This window comes from Sesamum indicum, linkage group LG1, assembly GCF_000512975.1.
Source record: "Sesamum indicum cultivar Zhongzhi No. 13 linkage group LG1, S_indicum_v1.0, whole genome shotgun sequence".
Taxonomy (NCBI): domain Eukaryota; kingdom Viridiplantae; phylum Streptophyta; class Magnoliopsida; order Lamiales; family Pedaliaceae; genus Sesamum; species Sesamum indicum.
This window is the reverse complement of record NC_026145.1, coordinates 17,678,006-17,696,376: the sequence shown is the minus strand read 5'-3', so window position 1 is coordinate 17,696,376 and position 18,371 is coordinate 17,678,006. Positions and strand designations below refer to the sequence as shown.

Sequence of the window (18,371 nt, the reverse complement as noted above, 5' to 3'; positions counted from 1 at the left end):
TCGTTACTGGGGAGGAAAAAAGATTTAAGGATGAGACAAGATATATTAGTAATAATTAAAGGTATATTACACTTTTTCCCCTCAAATTAAGACAATATACTTTTAGCCCCCTTAAAAGAACATTGTGTTGGATTGATGTATCCAAAGTTGGTAATTTCAATTTTATAATAATACATTTCTTAATTTATTTGCAATTTTTATATTAAAGATAATTTCAAAAATTTCTAACTCTTACTTTGAATTTTTTTTATAAAATATTGTTGAATTTCAATTAAATTCTTCTAATTTGAGTCATAATTTGAAATAATTTATCTAAATTATTCCTCAAACCCAAAAAATAAATCCATTTTACTCATTCAATAATTCATTTCGAGTTATATTTATTAGTATTTCGATAAATTTCAAATTCATTTTATTTGTAGTTATTTAAAATTATTTTTCTTAATTCTTCCATCAAATACAAATTCATACGTTAGTTCCATGATAAAATTTATATTTTTTAAAAAAAATAAAACTTATAAAAAAATCGAATGGGATGAATGAAAAATTTTAAAAAATTATCCACTTAGTTCATAAAAAATAAAAAAAAATTTAAAAAATAAATAAATTATAATTTTTAATTTACAAGGGCATTTGGATTAATTCACCATAAAAAATGGATGCAACCTAACGGATTGGGGTAATTGTTTAACGGCTATTAAAATAAGAGGGTATTGGTAATTTTTTAAATAATGAAGGGTATTCATAATTATGATAAATTTTAGGAAAAATCGTTGTAATTTACCCTAATTATGACAAACTTTCTGGATAGAAAAATATATTTTAAGAGTTTTATGGTACTTTCTTATAAATTTTTCCTTTTTGGACTGTAGATGCAAACCTGGAATAAGAGTATTTTTCATTTCCCCCCTCAAAATCCCTTTATATATAATAGTATTCTCTCACCCCAAGGTAGGTTCAAAAATGGAGAAATTTCCCCACTTTCCTGCTACTGCTTGTGCATGCGGTGCGAGTGCGTATGAACATCGGAATTCAGCTGCTTCAAAGTTTATTTGATTATATTTTCACATTTCATGTGCATAGCTTTGCGGGCAACTGTATACTATAAACAGTTTTCTACTCAGTGGAGATCATCTTATATTTTATGTTTATTTTCTCATCACCGGTTTCTGTTAGTTTCTCGAAAACTGCTAAAAATCGGCCATTGTTTATTCTTTTTGAACCGCTGGAGCATAAATGGTACCCCACAAGTGATTCATGTGTGTTTAGAATAAATGCTTAAGTTTTGATTATTGGGTGAACGACTTTTCTTATATTTATATTGTTAAAATGTGGTTGCTCCATGTGTGAGGTAGTTGTTTAGATGAGCTAATCTTGAAAGTCCAAGGTCATTGCCTGATTGTAGTGGTGTTTTTCTCTTTTGATTAGGTCTTGTGTCAATTATTTAGTGGTTGGTGTGTGTCTCAAGGAAGCACAATATAATTTAATTCTGCAAAAATTACACGTGATAATTGAACTTATTTCAGTATTGGATGGAAAGAAGGGGAAGATTGAATAAAATTAGAACAAAATTGATTATTGGAGTTGGATCGAAATAATTCAAGTTGGTTGCATAATGGGATGCTTTTGTATCAATTAATTTCGTGTAGATTTTTATTATTTTTGCTCTTTTTGTTGGAGTATTCTTCTTGTAAGTTTGTAACATGTATCTGAATTCTTTTATGAAAGATGATTGTATGCAACCTAATGTTTGGTTCTGCATTTAACTATGCCGTTGTGTTCTTAACACGATATTGTATCATGTACATTATTTCCAAGAATTTTGTGTCCATACATCTATATCCATTTGTTCAATTTACATGGGATAAGATGGGCAGCGTTTCTACATGATATATCTTAACTGATTTGAAATTTTCAAAAACTTATACAATCACTTGTTTTCATTGGCATTTCATGTAGTTGTTTCAGGATTTTTGCTTAGCAGTTGGTAATATAATGAGGAAATACTTTCGTCCTGGTGGGGTGTCACAAGTAATGTTCAATGTGGCTGGTAGTGGATGTTTAGATAACAAATGGATGAGTCTGATTGTCTCTTCCCAAAAGTAATAAGAATCAGTCTTAACATGATATTGCCTTTTTGAAATCAGAAAAGAGCTGGTCACTTTACTGTGTGGGTAATGGATATTCATTTTCCACGAGATTGGAGTACCGAATGAAAATGCAATTGTTTGTGAAGATTGTAGGTATATCTCTTAGCATGGCTTTCAAGTCATATTGATTATTTGAGTCCACAGATACTATCATATGAATTAGTCAACCAGGAAAATAATATTGCTGTAATAAATGATTATCATATCATTGAATAATGGACGTTTATGTTTTATTGAATCTCTTAACAACCAAATCAGATTATCTGATAAATTAAATATCATGGGAGGAACTAGGAATTTCTAATTGGCTTTCCACCAGACTTTGAATTAAAGGTATCTGACATTTTGCTGCCATGGAATCATTTTCAGTTAGTTATAATCTTGAGCAGATTGCCTAACCTCTGTTGTTAATATCATTAAGAAACAAAACCTCAAGAAAATCTTACTAGATAACTAGCATGGCCATGCAAGTTAAAATGAAAGGTTGCCAATGGATTCCCAGAAGCCAAGGGATTGACGTCTTCTTGAAGATGTCAAAGGTAACACTTCTCGAAGTTTTTCTCTATCAATTTGCTTCTTGGAGTTTTTATGTATTATCACTTAGATGTTGCGCATAGACAACTCTGTGAAATACGAAAAGTTTCTCCAAATTTCTATCTAGTTGCAGAGAAAAGTTCAACAGTCAGATGATTTCTACTGAAGATAGAGGATTTATACTTTTATCTTTTATTGCAAGATATGTGCAAAAACTGACCAATTTGATCTTGGATCACATCACGAAACATGTCACTGTCTTCTTCTATGAGATTCCTACTCATGTAACGATATTAAGATCACTTGGAAAAGTTGTGACATAAGTATAAATTATTGCAATTGTCTGATGCATCTCAATTCTGTGGGTGAATTCAGATGGCTAACATGAAACCTATCTAGGCATTGCTCCTGGAAAGTTCTTACTAAGTATAGGATTAATATATTTCATTGTCTGCCTTGTATTCGATATGCAGTTGCTCAGCATTTCATCTCAGACTATGATGCTTTTGAGCTTTTTTAACTCGTTATTTCTTCAAGTGTCAGTTACGTGGTCCCAGCTAACGCTCAAGATATCTAGATGACTATTTTGAAGTTTTAGTCCTTTCGGAGATTGACTTGCGCAGTAAAAGATGCTGTGCTCAATGAAATAATTAAGAATATGACAATCTTCAAATGTGGATTATTTGAGTAAATGAACTTTCTGGAAATACGCAAGATTAAAACCTATTTCATCACCTTGTACAATCACCCAAGCAGCATATTTATGTCAATAAACTTTGAAGTGGATTATAAAGGATTTGCATATAAGCCAAGTGAACTGCCTAATTTCGTAAAAAACACTCTTTGTTGAAATCACAGCTAAATGCATGCTTTTATTCAGACTGACAAAATATCGTACTGACTGATTTCATGCTGAATTCTCTTGTTATATTTTATTAATAGATTGCCCTCTTTACACTTTGCTTTTCTTCTTTATGATATTGGTTTGAAATATTTGACCGTTCATTTTGGTTCCTTTTGTAATTGCCTCGACAAAATAAATACTCAGCAACAGGTATTATTTGTGTCTGAGAGAATACATGTCCATCATGATGTGAAGAGATTGTAGTGTGCTGCATGAATGATTTTATTAGTTCCAATTGACTGAGGTTGACTAAGGCTTTGTTGTTTTGTTCATGTAACAAAATATCACCTAGTTATCAACTATCTAGCTTATCACGTTTTTAAGTATTCTTGTAGAAAACATCACCAACAAACAAACATGTAGATGTTAGAGATGAAAATTAAGTTTCAAATGGAAGAATTTATGTAATTTTCAACTTGCCTGACAAATGCAGGTTAGTGAAATTCACTTTTAGAAGAGTCCAAAATGTTAAACACCATGTGCCAAAGAATATGAAAACAGTGACGGTCTCCCATGATCACATGTCAACTTTTCTTATGTTGGACATCACTAAATATGCCAAGATTTCACTTCCAAGAATGGCAGACCTATTGTATGGGTGTGGCCCATATCTGTATGATGGCACATTTTTATAATGATGGCTGCTCACAGAAGTACCTAGCTGTCACTTCCCTTCTATATAAAAAACTGTTTAGAAATAGAAGCACCCACTTTGCTGGATATGTAATGCTAGAATTGTGTGCCTATGTGGTATAAAGTCAAGTGAGTTGAGATTACACAAATTTTATGTCTTTTTGTATGTGTGTGTAATTTGTATATAAACAAAATATAGGAAGACGGCTGAACTGCTTTGGACGCCGTCATGATACCTGTATTTGTAATATTCGACATCTCTTCCATGTTACCATTTTATAAACTGCCTACATAGTTGCCAAACTTGATTGGAGAAAAGCTACTATCTTCTTCTTACCTCTGAAAGAAAAATGATTCACCAATCCGAGAATCCCTTACAACTCCCTGTTTTAGATGTTTCACAACCATTACATTCAGCATCTTTGTCCTCTCTGGCTGCAGCCTGCCAAGAATGGGGTTTCTTTCAAATTATCAATCATGGAATCTCCAAAGATCTCTACAGCAAAATCTACTCTCTTTCGAAAAAGATTTTCTGCCTCCCTTCCGAGTCCAAACTTAAACTAGGCCCTTTCTCATTGCTCAAGACTTACACCCCTCATTTCATTGCATCTCCTTTCTTCGAGAGCCTTAGAGTGTCAGGACCAGGCTTTGCTGCCTCTGCACAAAGGTCAGCGGATGTCCTCCTCAGTGAACAAGATTCTGAGTTCAGGTAAGACTCTCTCTCTCTCTCTCTCTCTATTTTGTTTAAAAGGTTTTCTATTACAACTGCTTGATCATCTGACTTTGCATGTTTGGGAGAACATGGAAATTCATCATAAATGGTTTGTCTGATTGTCTTTTCTATAGTGAACTACTGCAAGAATATGGGGGTAAAGTTACTGAACTATCAAAGATGATCCTTAAGTTTGTGCTGATGACTCTAGGAGATGGATACGAGACAAAATATGAATCTGAGTTCAAGAACTGCCATGGATACTTGAGGATAAACAACTATACCCCTCCTGAGAACTTAGAAGAAGAAGAAACCGAGGGTCTTGGAAAGCATACTGACATGAGCTGTTTGACAATTGTATATCAAGATGAAATAGGAGGGCTTCAAGTGAGATCAAAAGATGGAAAATGGATGAACATCCTTCCATGTGAAGGAACCCTTGTTGTAAATATTGGAGATATGTTGCAGGCCTGGAGCAACGAGCGGCTCAGATCCTCCGAGCATAGGGTGGTCTTCAGGAAGCCCTTGAACCGTTTCTCTCTAGCTTTCTTTTGGTGCTTTGAGGATGATAAGGTGATCTTAGCACCTGATGAAGTGGTAGGCCAAGAACATACAAGGATTTACAAGCCATTTGTTTGTTTGGATTACGTAAAGTACCGGGAGAGCAATGAGAAAGGTAGGTTTGAGAAAGTCGGGTTTACAGTTAAAGATTTTGCCGGAGTTGTTGGATTTCCAATGCCAAAGTCAGAAAATGGAAGTTAGTTCTTCTATAGCATTATTGTACAGCTGCAATGATAAAGTTCTTCAACCATTAAGCTATAGGCCTAGAGGTGCAATAAAGACTTCTATGATATGGTTTGTGAAAGCATTTTGTCTTTATATGTAATACTATATTGATTTTTATGTTCTTGTTCAATTTGCTGAGATTGAGAACAATGTGCAAGAGAATGAAGGTGGTTGAGGTTCTAGGGCTTTGACCTTTTAGTTAGGAAAGCATTTGGACAGTTGGAATTCCAACTTCCAACTTGGAAGATTTCTGAAATTTAGTATTGTGTTTTTTCTGGTTTTCTATGTAAATGCAAGGTGTAACATATTATTTTATGAGTTTATGCACCCAGGCTAATGCTAGAAGGATTCAGAGGCAATGCTTTGTCAACTTATGAGTTATTTTGCTATCACATGGAACCTTTTAAATCAAATCCATCTAGGCTTCAAATATTCCTGCAATGTGTATACATTATTTGAAGAATTTTTATAATTATGACAAGAGGAAATGTCTCTTGCACATTTTGATGGCTAATTGGCAATTCAGTTTTGATATTGTGTACAACAATTCTTGTCAAGTATTAATTTCATGGTACCATTTATTACATGATGTATTCAATTCTTAATTTTATGATTATTACATCCCTTTATTCATATGTTTCATTATAGTATAGGGATATAATTTTCAAAAATGGACCTGAATATTCTGTGACAATAGTTAAAATTTTACTTATAAAGTGTTATATATATAATTTTCAAGCTCTTGAATTGATATTACAAGAGGGCAGTTGATTCCTGAATTCATTGCAAGAATGTTGGATGATTATGCTACAAATGTCATGTGACTAAGGGTCACATCAAGTAAAGTTGTTGTTAGAGCACTATTTAGCATTTTGATTTACATTTGCATATATTATAGGCAGGTCATTGTATTGTGTCTTGCTTTTATTGTGGATTTCATCATCTATTGGATTTGGGTGTAGAAAGATGGATATTACCCTTTTTTGCTGACACCTTTTTAGATATTCTTTTAAAACTTTAGTGGAATTTCAATTAAAACAAATGCAGGAAAGATGGCCATTGTCCTCATTGTTGCAGACATACTGCACATAAAATATTCTGATATAATCACAATTAGTAACCATAGTCAACCATGATAAAGCTGCTTTAATTATTATGTTCACTTTTTATGTGCTAGATAACATTAATCCACTGTAGGGTTTTGCCTAACCAAATTTGTGCAACCACCAATCATTACTAGTTTTTTATTGGTTCATTTCTTTTTTTTTAATATTTTTATAATTTGAATATTTTTTTTTAATTATTTTCTTATATTTTATGTCATAATGATTTAAACAAGTTAGAACTTGCAAAAGAAAAAATGAGTTGTATATACATCAAGAGATTCAATCCTAAGAACCTATTTTACTAGGCTAATCATTGATCAAGGTAAAACGTGATATTTATTGATTCAAGATTGCAATATTTTAGGGATCCTCCTCTTTTTTTTTTTTTTTTTTAAATCAATCAATCATGAAAACATTAGGCTTAACACAAACGAATCTTGACCTAAACATGACGAGAAACAAGAACGGGAAACACTAAAAGCTTGAACATATTATCTCCATACACAAATAAAAAATACCCACCAGATATCTTCAAATTTCAGCACACTCAACGTAGCTTCTCGACAAATACCGATCACTCAAGAAAATTCTCAACTCAACAGATTAAAAAGTCTACATTCAAAATTTAAACAATAAACGCAAATTCTATATCAGTAATTTAATGCAATAATATGTATAAATAATTAATTATAAATTTTAAACTTAGTTATTATTTTTAAAAATATATTTTAAGTGAATAAATCAAAATCGGCAAAGAAAAAGAGAAGGAAATTATAAGAAGTTAAGAAATTGTGAAAGTTGAAAAGAATGAAAAAAAATCTATTTTTTTTTTAATAAAAAAGATAGAGAATAGTAATAATTTTGGTGAAATAATATTAGAATAAACTGACAAATTAAATTTTGACGACACCAAAATGCACATCTTTAAAAAAATCAGATGATTTACATTATAAATGTTATTCAATTTGCACAAAATTTGTATCCCATATAGTGAGAAAACATTAAATTGTCAATATCAATCGATTCAAGGTACTCCTAAATAATAAATAAACTCGTATAACATCCGTATGATATTTAATTCTTGTTCGCGAATAAAACACATGATATACACATAAGAATAGCCATGTTATGGGAAGTTTCTTACGGTAGTACACCTACTTTTGATATTTTATACTTCTTATAAAAAAAATAAAAAATAAAACAACTAGAAAAAAAAAATAAAAGAAACAAGAAAATTCTACTTATATATAAAAAAAACTATTTGTGGACCGCTCTGCCTACATTTGGGCTTAATGTAGAGGCCCAAAGAACTCATTTTTGGGCTTGACTTATAAATGGTCAATTTTCTTGCCGTTGTGAAGTTCCCCACGCGCCGGCTCATAAAATACTGTCTTTCTCTCGTTCTTTTTTTTCCTTTTCCTTTTTGAGGTATGGGTTCATTATTTGATAAAGGTTCTTAAAATTCAATTCTTGAATTTCACCTTCTTTCCTTTTCTCTTTTTGGGTTGCTCTTTTCCCATCTTATACTGACGTTTCGAACTCGAATCCATGAGCTATTGGCATTGATTTGGTAAATTGGTGTTCTGCATGTTCTTTGTTAATGATGCTTTGTGTTAGTGGGAGTTTTGGATCAGGTTGCCATGAGTGTTAAAACTTCTATTGCAAAGCGTTTGTTTTCTTCAAATCTGCCATTAGGGCCTGCAGGGTTTGGATGGGCTTATCATATTGGACGGTTGGCTGATCTTCCTCATTGGGATAGGAAAGAATGTGAGTCTCTTACCAATAATATAAATGCATGTATTTTGGTCGGCATTAACACGGCGTCGAGCTGAAGCTGTAATCGAGGCGGAGGAGATTTTAGGGACTTCTAGCGATGTAGATAAAAATGGATTCAATCGAAATCAAATGTTGGTCATGTTGAAAGGAATCGAAAGGTATAAGTCCCGATCGGTGGTCATTGAAATTATGTCAGAAGAAGAAGCAAAATTGAGAGAAAACGTAGGTGAGTAGTTAGGTGAAGAAGACGACTTGATAATACGAGGACCTACAATTAGTGTACTATTTTTTGGACAAAAAATAATAAAAAAACTGTTTTAAAACACTGCAAAATACATCCAAAACAAAACAGGCCAAACATGGTGCATATTTTGGCCCATCTTTCAAAACTAAACACTATGAAAAAGTTTTGATTCATAGATTTGATCTTTCTAAATTCAAAACGTGTCAACCAAACGTGTTTCTGCAGAAAGCAAGTGGAATCTACAGTATGTCGCATAACAAGAACCACGCTTCTCTACTGGAAATCCAAAGCGAGTTAAACGTCTAGCCGATGCCCGTTTTTGTTTGAGCTTAACTTACAGGCCCAAATTCATGTTAAATCCATTAAGGCTGGGCCTTTACTTAAAAGGACCCGACCCGGTCCGCTTGGAAGTCGAATACGGTTTTTTTTTTCTTTGAAGCAGTGTGATAACTGGAGTACTACCAACTCACCCCGTTGTAACAGATTCTTTAGCCCGCCTGATTTTCTCTCTCCTCACACGGCGTGTGTGCGCGCCTATAAAAAGATGTGTAACAGCAAGTTAGTTTACAGAGTGGAGTTGGAAAAATGGCGGTTAATATACATTTTTCTCTCGGTGCTCGCATTTCTGCTTCTTCTCTTCCAATCATTTCCGCGACAGTCGATCGCGGTCTCCGGAGCACAGGCAACCGCTGCTCCTGCAAATTGGGGAGCGGTTTGGTGAAATCCGGTGCTCTCTTGCGTGCTGCGGTGGGAGGCAGTGGAAACAAGTTCGCGGAGCAGGATGGTTCTTTACTTGGTTTTGCTTCTTGGAATCAGCCGGAGGTGATTATGGAAATTCTGTTTTGGTGCTTATTTAGTTTTGGTTTCGTTCTCGAAATATGGATGGAGAGTGATGTGTTTATGCGTGTAGCTATTATGTGTTTATCATAATTTTTATGTTTTATGTTGCAACATTTCATGAGAGTTTAGGATGAGAATTTGGTAGAAACAGAAAAGGAAAAATAATGCAAACTGAATATACTCTCATTTTATGTTGTAAAAACTAATTGAGAAATTAATAGTCCTTCAAGTTATCATCTCTGTTAAAAAATGCCTAATCAGGAAGTGTGATTTAGGTGCTGAGAGATAAACTGAAGAAGTTGACAGAAGTTCGTTTAGGTTGTCATTCTGGAAAGGTATTAATGACCAAAATTGAAAACGGTAGTAAGATATTCTAGCTTGTGGTATTTAGTGAGAATTCAATCATAGTTGCAATAAATTTATCTCCAGATGAGGTAGAGGCTGTTGGAAGAAATATAGATCAGATGATAATTTTGTTTCATAGAAGCAAAGATATATATGTACGTATAAATTATTATTTGAAACCTGCTAAGCATTTCGATTCATATTATTTGGTTAGGAATCTTAATGGAGCTGGAAATCTGAAAGTTATATGTGACTGTAGCACATTTGCTGCTACAAATTAATAATCATTACCGCAATCTTTAGCAGCTTCTTTTCATGCTTATATTTCTGTGTTTAATCAGTTACTCTTTAACAGGTCTTGTCTGTTTAACTACTTTAAGAATTACTGGTATAATTCCACAGGCTCACGAGCGAGACTTCACCAACACTCCATATGTTCCTGTTTATGTGATGCTGCCTGTGAGTTGCAAAATATTTTTAACTCTATGTATAGTACCACTTTCTTTCACTTGCATTAGTTTTCTTCCCTGAATTTTAAATATATGCATTTCCAATATCATACTTCCATTTCTCCATTCTTTCATTATTCTCATCTTGACTATCAATATAACCTACAAACTGAGAGAGCAAAACTGCATCTTTTGGAGACAGCTGGGTATCATCAATATGGAATGCAAATTGGTGGATATTTCTGGTCTGATCAACCAACTTAGGATCCTTAAGTCAATTAATGTTGATGGTGTTATGGTTGATTGTTGGTGGGGCATAGTGGAAGCACGTGGTCCTCGACAATATAATTGGGGTGACTATAAGAGGCTTTTCCAGATAGTGCGAGCCCTTAAGTTGAAGTTACAGGTGAGTGGTTTTGAAGGTTATGAGAGCATAATTGATTAACATACCATTACTTGACAACACATCATTTTGTTATTTTCTCTTCACCTTGTTTTGAACTTCTTATCTTCCTTTTTTGCTGTTTTAGTTTTTAATTCAATATTTGTACAACTAGGTTGTCATGTCTTTCCATGAATGTGGAGGCAATGTTGGTGATGATGTACATATTCCCCTTCCTCAATGGGTCATAGAAATCGGCACTACAGATCCTGACATTTTCTTTACTGATAAAGAGGGAAGGCGAAACCAGGAATGTCTCACTTGGGGAATTGACAAAGAACGAGTCTTGAGTGGTAGGTCAGGTATTGAGGTATGCCATTCTTTTCGCATATTGATAACTTTTTTCTTTCTTCTTCAATTTATTTTCAATTTTCTCTTAATAAATTTGGATCATCTTGCCTTTGTTGTTTATTCGTGTAAGTTCTTACAATTTAAGTAACCAAAAAATGTAGGTTTATTATGAGTACATGAGAAGTTTCTGTGTAGAGTTTGAAGAGTTCTTTAGAGATGGAGTCATCACTGAGATTGAAATTGGACTTGGTCCATGTGGGGAGTTGCGCTATCCATCTTATCCAGCAAAACATGACTGGAAATATCCTGGGATTGGGGAATTTCAGGTAATTTGTCATGCACAAACTTAATTATATTTCCTTTGGAGGGAATGTTGAGACTTATTGTATTACAAAGTTGTCTCTTTAGATCATGCATTTGTCAGCACTCTCAGAATCTATGAGCTATCAATTTCATCATTAATCTATTTAATCTTTAGAATCACTTGGTTCTATTGCATTCATTTAAACGGAACTATTCTTTTTCATTCACAGTGCTATGATAAATATTTGATGAAGAGTTTTGAGAAGACAGCAGAAGCGAAGGTCAAACAATTTTCGGGTATACAACCTGAAGGTGTAGGGTCTTATAATTCCAAACCTTATGAAACTAAGTTTTTTTGTGATGGAGGTGCATATGATGGCTATTATGGCCGATTCTTCTTAAATTGGTACTCTCAGGTTCTTATTGATCATGGTGATCAAGTACTTGCAATGGCTAGTCTGGCCTTTGCAGGTACTCCCATTGCTGCAAAGGTGAGTGAATTTTCAGAGCACATTTTTAGTATTGAAGAATTAAGATATTCAATCACATTCAGATTTCCTACATGCCATTATTTTCCTTCACCTTGGTTTTTCATTTGAAAGTGTTTTGATTCATTAGCAGCTATCGGGCGTTCATTGGTGGTATAAGACGTCTAGCCATGCTGCTGAGTTAACTGCAGGGTTCTATAACTCAACAAATCGCGATGGTTATACTCCAATTGTATTGATGTTGAAAAAACATAAGACTACTCTTAACTTCACATGTGTCGAGTTGCGAACATTAGATCAATATGCAGCATTTCCAGAGGCATTAGCAGATCCTGAAGGATTGGTTTGGCAGGTCAGCATTCCTGAAAAAGTAGATAATTTCTCCAAATTGTTAATGCACTCACTTACAAAAGGGATTTTCTTGTAGAATTACATATAATATTTTAATGGGTAATTACAACGACCTCCCCTGAGGTTTTGTATAATTTTCTTGTAGAATTACATAATTTTATCAAATATTATGTGGGTATTTGTAATTTTTCAAACAATGAAGGGGTATTTGTAATTATGTCAAACTTCAGGGGAGATCATCGTAATTCACCCTTTTAATTTCCATATGGTAAAGTGTTGTGCAGAAGGCAGGTCCTAGTTTAAGTTTATGCAGGAATCATCTAGTTTTCCAAGTTCCCTTGGGACTTAATCCCTAATCTCATGATATCTGTTAGAGTATGAAGATCACTATATTTTCATTGAAAATGCTTATGCAAACATTTTTAGGTGCTAAATGCTGCATGGGATGCTGGCATACATGTTGCTAGTGAGAATGCTCTTCCATGCTACAACAGACAAAGCTTTTACAAAATACTGCAAAATGCCAAACCTCACGGTGATCCGGATAGAAGACATTTATCTGCTTTTACCTATCTCAGGCTAAGCCCAGACCTCATGGAGCAACACAATCTCATGGAGTTTGTACGATTTGTAAAACAAATGCATGGTAAAATTCTACTCTGTTATGAACTGATATAATTGTGCTAGAATGTTTTGAGAACATTTTCTATGTGTTGCCTTTCTTAGCATGGCTAGAACTTGACACAATTATTTAGCTGAACTTGCAGGAGAATCTATATGAGGATTTGCAACATAGCTAAGAAGAGGAGACCAAACTCTAGTGTGAATAACGAATAAATCCATCACGGACCAAAAGAGAGTTGTTAGCTTTGCTATTTTTGAAGGAAAAGCAAGCAGTATGTTTGTAGTTGATGCTTTTAGCTATCTGTTAAGGGAGGCTAAGAAATTCATTGCAGCAACTCTAGTTTACTTGTTGAGTGGAGTCGGCTTGTGCAATTTTGCTAAGTGTAAATCTACTTTGTTCACAGCATAGTTGTTAAAGTTGCACAGCGCTGCATGGTGCAAAGGTACACTGCAAGCCTTTTTAAAGCATGGTCCATAGTTATAAAATAGATGGTATATTTGTAAATCTAATTTTTTTTTTTACATCAATAATTCGCAAATTAATTATATAATAAATACTAGAAATTATTTTAATCATTGTATATGTTGTTAGGTTTATGGATTATTTGTACATCTTCATTTCTTAGGGATAATAGGGTTATTTTTTTTAGTTATGTCAAAAATTCCATCTAAGACATACTGGGGTTTTTATAATATATACAAAACATATTATTTTTTACTCAAAACCATATTATTTCTTCCTTAAATGGTATCCGACAGAAATATTTAAATAAATATGTGCTTTTTTATTTTTTTATTTTCTGCTTTAAAACAAAAAACAAACAAGAGGGGGAGGGAGAGAATCCGAAACAAATCCTAGATCTGTGCCATTGCCATGCTGCTGGGTATCCATGGGACGCCCTCCACCCTGGTTGCTTGTCATCTGACGCCCTCCTTCTCACTCTGCCCCCGTGCCTTGTTGCCCTTGTCGTCCCCCTCAACCACCATCGTCGCCGTTGCTCCCCGTCCCACACCCGTTTCACGCCTTATCCGAACTGGGTGAAGCCCAGTCTTTGACAAAACTGGACTTCCCCAGTTTTCATCAAGGCTTGCAAAAGGCACACCTTTCCATCGCCATGGCAAAACCCAGCACCATTTTCCGAAAATGGCGTGCGCCTTTGCACGTTATTTACAACTATGGTTCACGAACAAGAAAATGTGAAAAATTATCAGATTAAAAAGATTGGTTATATTTCTTTTGAACACTAATTTTGTTGCGCTCGAGGCTCAAGCTTTAGCCAATTCCCAGGTTATCCATCTCATTTTAGTTCTAGCATGCAACAATTGTTGACCTGGGAACTCCGTCTGATGCATTTTTGAAGAATCTCGTTATCTAAAAAATGAGAAAATCTCGACATGTCATAAATTTGATCTTGGCTGCCGTAAGTTGAGACCAAGAAATGAGTTCAGGCTGGAAGGCTTGCTGTATTCATCAGACCCCGTCAATATTTCAAAAAACAAAAACTGATTAAAAAAGCGATGGAGAATAAAGTTACCATGATAGCCTTCTCCTGTTAGTGGGAATCAACTTTTATTTTCTGATATACATTCAAGCAACTAAAAGATGAACAATGAAACGGAATCGAAGTCACATTCTTGCACTTCCGGCAAGTATCAATGAAAGAATGAATATCATTTCCTAAACTATTTTCCAAAGTTGATAGGCTACAATTTACCTTCTACCCCATGTTCCTAAAATCATGCACATCATTTTGCTTCTTGTATAATCTCAATCGAGTTATCATGCCCGGCACTTGAATTTTCACCTTTCTCCATTTCTTGGAAAGTACCGTAAGAAGGTGAGTACGCATGGGGAATGTCTAATGCAACTGCTCTCTCTATTGCTGCTCTGTGCTCCTCCATGTGTTCTTTCACAAGGGATGCCTGCCTCTCCATCCTCTGCGCTGGTGGAATGCCCATAATTCGCTCCTTTTCCAGCAAAGACTGCACTAAGAAAATTCACCAAACTGTAATATAACCACAAGTACGTAAACCACAACCCGGTCCAGAAAGCAAGTTATGCTTGAACTTGTAGACGTAGAACAACCCAAACCAGAATGTTCAAGCAATGAGATATTACAGTTTCCTATAGCATATTTTGGAGCATCAATCTTCAGGATGTTGCTTCCTGGTGCAGTGAATTCATCTCGGCAGAGTGGTATTTTGAGCTTAATATGGAGGGATTTTCTGTTCACCTAATTTCATCTCTACCTAGTATAAATTGGGAGAACTTACATCAAGTGCTCTTTCAGATTCTCTTAGTATCCAAATAATAGCATGATCCGATGTTGCATTGCACGAAAGAACAATGTGCTCAAACCGTCCATCCACAGGTACTGCTGTCTTAACAAGAGGTGAAATTCTTTTAAACCTGCATATAGCACAAAGAAACCAAGAAAAACTGAAATCAGCATCTCCTTGGTGCTAATTTATCTATGCAGGTGGTTGGTCGGAAAAAAATGTTCTAAAAGAATCCCTATTTTCACATTTTTTAAAAACTGTAGGCCGTACTAAGATTATTCAAACGCATACCTGAAGGGTTTTCTCACGATTATGTGGTAGAGGCGACCAGGTGCATACAGACGTCTCGGATCCTGGAGCATCTTCTCCTCTAGTGTGCATGTATCTTTTAAGCACATTATGCACAGCAAGCAAGGGAAACTATCAAAGAGAATCTGCATTAGTGTGGCTAATTCATCACGTAACAGCAATCAAAAGCAAATTCCCGAATCTAGATAGCGTAAAAGCTTGCAAAAGATTTGTGAAATGCACAGGATATTAGTCCCTAAAGTCAGTAGCTTAGCAGTAGAGAGTTACAAAGTTGAGGATGTTAAACAAATGAGGGGATTATTTAGGCAACCTTCAGAGGTAGAAGAGTTTGTTTTTGCCATGCAACAATCATTTCAAGGGGCATGAACTATATGATCTTGAACCAAAAACATTGGGTTAAAGGGAAGGCGCAAAAACATAGAGTGAGTCATCTTAAATGCTAGTTGAAAGTATCCTATTTTTGTACAGAACTAAACTAAAGGTTACTCGGAAAATGACCATCACAAGCATTGAAAAATCACCGAAAACTGAAAAAGCAAAAAACAAAAAAGAGAAACCAATACTAAAAGGTGGCAAGACCTGCATTCTTTTACCAGAAAAGTGACTTGAAGACATCTTCCAGTGCTACGGTCGTCCGGGGTAAGAAATCATCCTGTTTGACATTAATAAAAGTGAGTTAGAATGAAGATGATATAAACAAATGCAAGCAAGCAGTACATGCTATCAACTCAAGGGAACAGAGGAGAAATGAGCAGCATTATCACGATCCTATTTTGGTCGGCCAAAAAGGTCCACAAGGTAACCATCTCCAGTATGAACGGCCCTTCAACTACAGAAGTCTTCTTGTCGCATAGATCATGCATAAAACAACTGGAAACATATTTTTTATCGATATAACATGCAATCTATAGTAGGAAGGCACTTGAAACCCAAAAAAATGCAACCTTTTGCTGAATCTTTACAGAGGTATACCGAATGCAATTCAAATATTAGACTACGTGGTGTAAGTGAATCTGGATGCATATAGTGTATATTTGATTCCCATATCAACTTTAAAGTCATGGATCAAGACGTAATACACAACTGAAGTATGCCAAAGAGAAGAACTTGCACCTTTTACGGAAACACTATGTGAATTAATATTCTTCCACAGATTGATGAAGCGAAAACTAGAGTAGGTACATTATTATACTGCTCAAAATTGAATCCAACTCGATCCCACTCTTTTGGTTATGGAGGAAGTACAGTCAGAATCCTATGCTACTGCAGCAAAGCAAGTGGATTCCCGGGATAGAACAAATGTTACCTGCAGCACGACCGAATTGATGACATCTGCATATCTCACTGCCAAGTTAAGTGATATACACCTTGCAGGAGCAATAGCAAAGCACCTAATTCTTTTCCTCTCAATATGCCCCAATTTCTCCCTATTCTTGACTGCCAACATCGTTAACAACGTCACAACTCCAGCTCCAAGGGAATGCCCCGCAAAAGTTAATGTGTAGTTGGGATTCCTTTCAACTAGCTCCCTCAATATCTCACACTCTTCTTGCAAAACGTACTGAGCTGCTTTCAACAGCCCATTGTGAACGTAACCACCATCATACGTTGTCTGCCCAAGCTTGTTATCAAGTAAGAGAAGAAAATCGCTTTCCTTCCCCAAATTAAGACCCCTAATTGCTACAACAATATCTGCATTATCATGATCAAGATAGATCATGTAGGGAGACACTTTCCCTTGAGTATCCACATAATCTTTTTTCAATAACACCCATTGGGGATTCATCCCATACCCTCCCGGGGGAGCCCAAATGGGATTCCTAAGATCATCCTCATAAACAGACAGAATATATCGACATAGCCGGGGGACAGGCTCAAACTCCGTGGCAGTCGCAAGGCCCCAGTTTTCACTCTCACGGCCAGCAGTGTACAGAAACTTCTTCCACACCCAGCGAATGCACGCTAAACAGGATACACATTCGACAAGTGGAACACAGCAGGCAACAGACATTGATGCCTATAGGTTAATCATGACAACAGAGGTCAATATCACAAACTCCCACACCACAAAAAGCACAAGAGTGTCATGTTTTTAGGAACAGTGCTTCCATTATTTTTGAAGGAAAACCAATATCTGCCACACATTCAGATAAATTCCAAAAGGGCAGTAATCCATTTCTCCATTTCACAAGAAAAGGGAACCAATCAAAAGTTTTTTGAAGAGATTTCAGGCTAGAAAAAAACTAGCCTCTAATATAAATAATTTCAGAAGTATGCATCAATAATAGACAGCAGACAGCTGAATTACCAGGCAGCCAAGAACATAAGCATCAGAACAGTGGATTACAGAACATGAAGCTTTCTCAGCAGCCCTCAAATGGAAAAACCCAAATTCAACTAAAACAATTCAACATCAAATCACAAGAAACACTAAGCTACAGAGATATATAATCAATTAAGCGCCTCATCATCATTAGTGAAATCAATTCTTGCCCGGAAGTGGGAAACAGAATCAAGAAAAGAAGCTCAGTAAAGTGTATGGAAGTAAAGAAACAATAAAAGAACAAACTCGAAAAAACAATAAAGAACAGGAAAAAAATATTATAATATATAAAACAAAAAGGGCCAGAAAATAACAAAAAATAAATAAAAGGGAAGGAAAAAGCAGAAAATAAAAAATCTTGGAAAGACGTAGCGTACCTGCAACTCCAAATAAATGCTAAGTCAAAGGCATATTTGATTTGAACAAATGGGGTCCCTTTGGTTTTTCACTAGAATCTACTGCTCTTTATGCCTCAGATTCC

The 18,371-nt window shown here is 35.1% G+C and overlaps 3 protein-coding genes across 7 annotated transcripts; 2 read left to right on the top strand and 1 right to left on the bottom strand.

Moving 5' to 3' along the window:
* LOC105172493 (gibberellin 20-oxidase-like protein) lies at positions 3,779-6,138 on the top strand. Its single transcript, XM_011093945.2, has 2 exons — positions 3,779-4,930; positions 5,068-6,138. The coding sequence occupies exons 1-2, from the start codon at positions 4,572-4,574 to the stop codon at positions 5,693-5,695; spliced, it is 987 nt and encodes a 328-aa protein (XP_011092247.1). The 5' UTR covers positions 3,779-4,571; the 3' UTR covers positions 5,696-6,138.
* LOC105172479 (beta-amylase 2, chloroplastic) lies at positions 9,113-13,473 on the top strand. Of its 3 annotated transcripts, none has more exons than XM_020696657.1 (9): positions 9,113-9,667; positions 10,433-10,489; positions 10,682-10,885; positions 11,037-11,231; positions 11,374-11,538; positions 11,746-12,006; positions 12,134-12,355; positions 12,781-13,000; positions 13,110-13,473. In XM_020696657.1, the coding sequence occupies exons 1-9, from the start codon at positions 9,431-9,433 to the stop codon at positions 13,133-13,135; spliced, it is 1,587 nt and encodes a 528-aa protein (XP_020552316.1). In that variant the 5' UTR covers positions 9,113-9,430; the 3' UTR covers positions 13,136-13,473. The 3 variants fall into 3 exon arrangements, with proteins under 3 accessions (XP_020552316.1, XP_020552320.1, XP_011092228.1); XM_020696661.1 differs by having other exon boundaries at positions 9,114-9,667; positions 13,122-13,473; XM_011093926.2 differs by having other exon boundaries at positions 9,116-9,667; positions 12,137-12,355.
* On the bottom strand, positions 14,532-18,142 carry LOC105172455. 3 transcript variants are annotated; one of them, XM_011093889.2, is made up of 6 exons: positions 17,876-18,142; positions 16,874-17,584; positions 16,161-16,219; positions 15,550-15,678; positions 15,253-15,388; positions 14,532-14,961 (listed from the first exon to the last, which is right to left on the bottom strand). In XM_011093889.2, exons 2-6 carry the CDS (start codon positions 17,576-17,578, stop codon positions 14,725-14,727), a joined length of 1,266 nt encoding a protein of 421 aa, XP_011092191.1. In that variant the 5' UTR covers positions 17,579-17,584; positions 17,876-18,142; the 3' UTR covers positions 14,532-14,724. The 3 variants fall into 3 exon arrangements, with proteins under 3 accessions (XP_011092191.1, XP_011092200.1, XP_011092217.1); XM_011093915.2 differs by having other exon boundaries at positions 14,887-14,966; XM_011093898.2 differs by lacking the exon at positions 17,876-18,142 and having other exon boundaries at positions 16,874-17,859.